Here is a 2,572-nt window from a genome sequence, read left to right as displayed (position 1 = left end):
TCTAGAATCACCAGTTGTGAAGCGCTATTTGGGTGAACGTGTTGCCTTCTGCTTTCCCATGAAACTCGCTGGATGCGAAATGTTCAATGTTGTCGGATGCGAGTTAATAAAATGCACACCATTACGGCGGCTAGCACATTTCTAAGTTGATATCTGGAGTGACAAGACGTAAAACAAATTGGCAACGGTTGTTGGTACATTAGGCGGCAGACGGGTACGCGCTTGCAGTTTTAATAAAATCTAAAAAAAAAATAAAAAAATGTATGCGAAATTTCGTATATTATTGACGCTGTTTGTATTTGTGAATGTAAATGTGAAAACTCTGTGCGCCATTGAAGCTGAGACAGAGACTAATGAAACCAAATCGAGTACAAATCTTGCGCTTGCGACTGAAAATGCAAATGATGAGGCTGCAACAAGTATCACAACCGATAATGAAGCCCTCACAGCAATAACAACGACAACAACACTGCCAATAAGCGCAGAAGCATCAAGAGGACGTAGCATTGCCGAAAATTATGACAACGATGACTACAAAGAAGCGCACAAACAATTGTTGCAGCCCACGCATAGCAACGAGGCTGAGCGACCGTTAAAAAATGTGTTTAGGGGTATTTATAAGAGCTACAGGAGCACATACATGGGTAATGGCACCTCAGCTGAGTACAAAAAAAGATTAATTGAACGCTTAAATGCTGCTGCTAACGCCTACACGCGGCACGTGAGCACTTCAAAAGCCACAGCGGCGCCAAGCACAGAAGTGACTGTAGCAAACGAAAGACTTAAGAACCAAACTTCGTTGGCCGCCATTGCTGAGCCGACGCCAATTCCGCCACCCGCACTCGAAACTGAAGCACTCAAGCTGTTATTAAAAGCAAAGCTACGTAAGCGCAAACGTAAATATCATCGCGCGCAGTCGAGTGGCAAGCGTACAAAAATAAATACACACTTTAACAATGCAAATATAAAAGCTGATAGCGCAAGCGATAGTAACAACAACACTAACAGCATGCAGCAGCTGCCACCTAACAGCGCACACTCCGCACTCGTCGTGCAGCTCAGCGACGACGATAAGCATTATCGCTACGCAATCGGACCTGGCGTAAATGTGAGCTTTGATATGCTGAACGATATCGTAAATGTCAATTTGGATGGCGATAACCTGCGTGAAATAATGCGCGGGCGCTGGTTGAGCGATAATTCGGAGGAAGGTAAGTGGCGCAATCGGCTAACATTTTACTTCATTTAATTTCGCGAAATACGAATATCAACGAAATATGTATGAAATAAACAAAAAAAAATTATACAAATATTGAAATATGCCATCGTTTGTTTGCTCTTTTGATTAGGTCGCGGCAAGAAATATGATATGGTCACTAAGGTGTTGCCACTTTTCGTGCTGCCATTCCTTATACAATCTGCCATTGTGCCATTTCTGGTTACCAAGTTGAAATTGTTGCTGGTGAAATCGATACTGATTGGTAAACTAGCTATATTCCTACTCATTCTATCGGCGATTAGGAATAGCAATAAAGCGGTGCAATCATACGAAGTGGCGCCGTCGTATTGGGCTGGTGAACCTAGTCGGCGATCGGAGTTGGCGGCGGCGGCTTCCTCGTCAGCGGCATATAACGGCTATCGTGTGGAGGGAAAACCGGCGGCTTGGATTAATTGATATGAAGTGACTAAAATTTGTGTGTTTTTAAATTTTGTTATTAATGAAATGGGCATTAAAAGCAATCAAGGGGCGTGGAGTGATTTCAATTGAATGGGTTTAAAATGATTCAAATAAGTAAGTATCAAAGTGCGAGTGAGTGGGTGTCTATTGTTAAGGTGACCAGAATTTTTAACATTTCAAGAGGACACGTTCTCCGCATTAAAAACAAAACATTTTTTTATAAAAATTTTACACATAAAGAAAGAATTAATTAACACTTCAAAATTTCTCTAAAGACAAGTCAAACAAGTTAATAGTATAGTGCATTGCATAATTATAAGTCCGCCACATACTTTACTTTTCGTACTCAGAAAGATTGCCAGTTTTGATTTGTGAACTTATTTCGATAAATTTCCAATGAAAATTAGAGATAGAAGCGATTTGTTCGTAATTCGCATGGTAATTGGAACTGAATTACCATCAAATGTGGTAATTCGCTGTAAAAATTTTGTATGACGAATTACGTAATTTGAAGGGTAATACAAGCGCGAATTATGATTGAGAGTACGAACTACGTAATTTGGGTGCCGTGGGAAAGCCGTATTAAATATTAGCTTTGTTCCACACGCTTTCCGGGCTATTTCGGTAGTTAGAGAGTAATCAACAAATCAACTCTAAACAATGGTTTAAAGTGTATTTTTCTTATATGGCTAATAAAATTAGGAAACAACTACATTTTCTGAAACTTCTGTGGCATTTTCCATTTCCAAAACAGCTGTTATGGCAATTTGACTTTTTGCACACTTGTGTCAGGAAAAAAAGTCCGGGCTGTTTCGGAAGAAGAAGACATTTGCGTTCCAAAAGTGGAACGTATTCGTCCTATGTTACCTAATTTTATAGCGTGGGGAACGCTTT

General features: G+C 40.2%; 1 protein-coding gene across 1 annotated transcript; it reads left to right on the top strand.

Moving 5' to 3' along the window:
* The first annotated feature begins 259 nt into the window (after positions 1-259).
* On the top strand, positions 260-1,675 carry LOC118737107. Its single transcript, XM_036467404.1, has 2 exons — positions 260-1,211; positions 1,350-1,675. Exons 1-2 carry the CDS (start codon positions 260-262, stop codon positions 1,673-1,675), a joined length of 1,278 nt encoding a protein of 425 aa, XP_036323297.1.
* Positions 1,676-2,572: the final 897 nt, after the last annotated feature.

The sequence above is a fragment of the Rhagoletis pomonella genome, unplaced genomic scaffold, assembly GCF_013731165.1.
Source record: "Rhagoletis pomonella isolate Grant_MI unplaced genomic scaffold, Rhpom_1.0 Rhpom_scaffold_00004, whole genome shotgun sequence".
NCBI lineage: Eukaryota > Metazoa > Arthropoda > Insecta > Diptera > Tephritidae > Rhagoletis > Rhagoletis pomonella.
The sequence above is the reverse complement of the archived record's forward strand: the minus strand, read 5'-3'. Positions and strand labels throughout refer to the sequence as shown.

What these genes read in the sequence shown, in the direction of transcription:
- LOC118737107 (XM_036467404.1), top strand. Translation starts at nt 260, where the DNA reads ATGTATGCGAAATTTCGTATATTATTGACGCTGTTTGTATTTGTGAAT. An exon ending in GAGCGATAATTCGGAGGAAG is followed by an intron (nt 1,212 to 1,349) that starts GTAAGTGGCGCA and finishes TCTTTTGATTAG; the next exon opens with GTCGCGGCAAGAAATATGAT.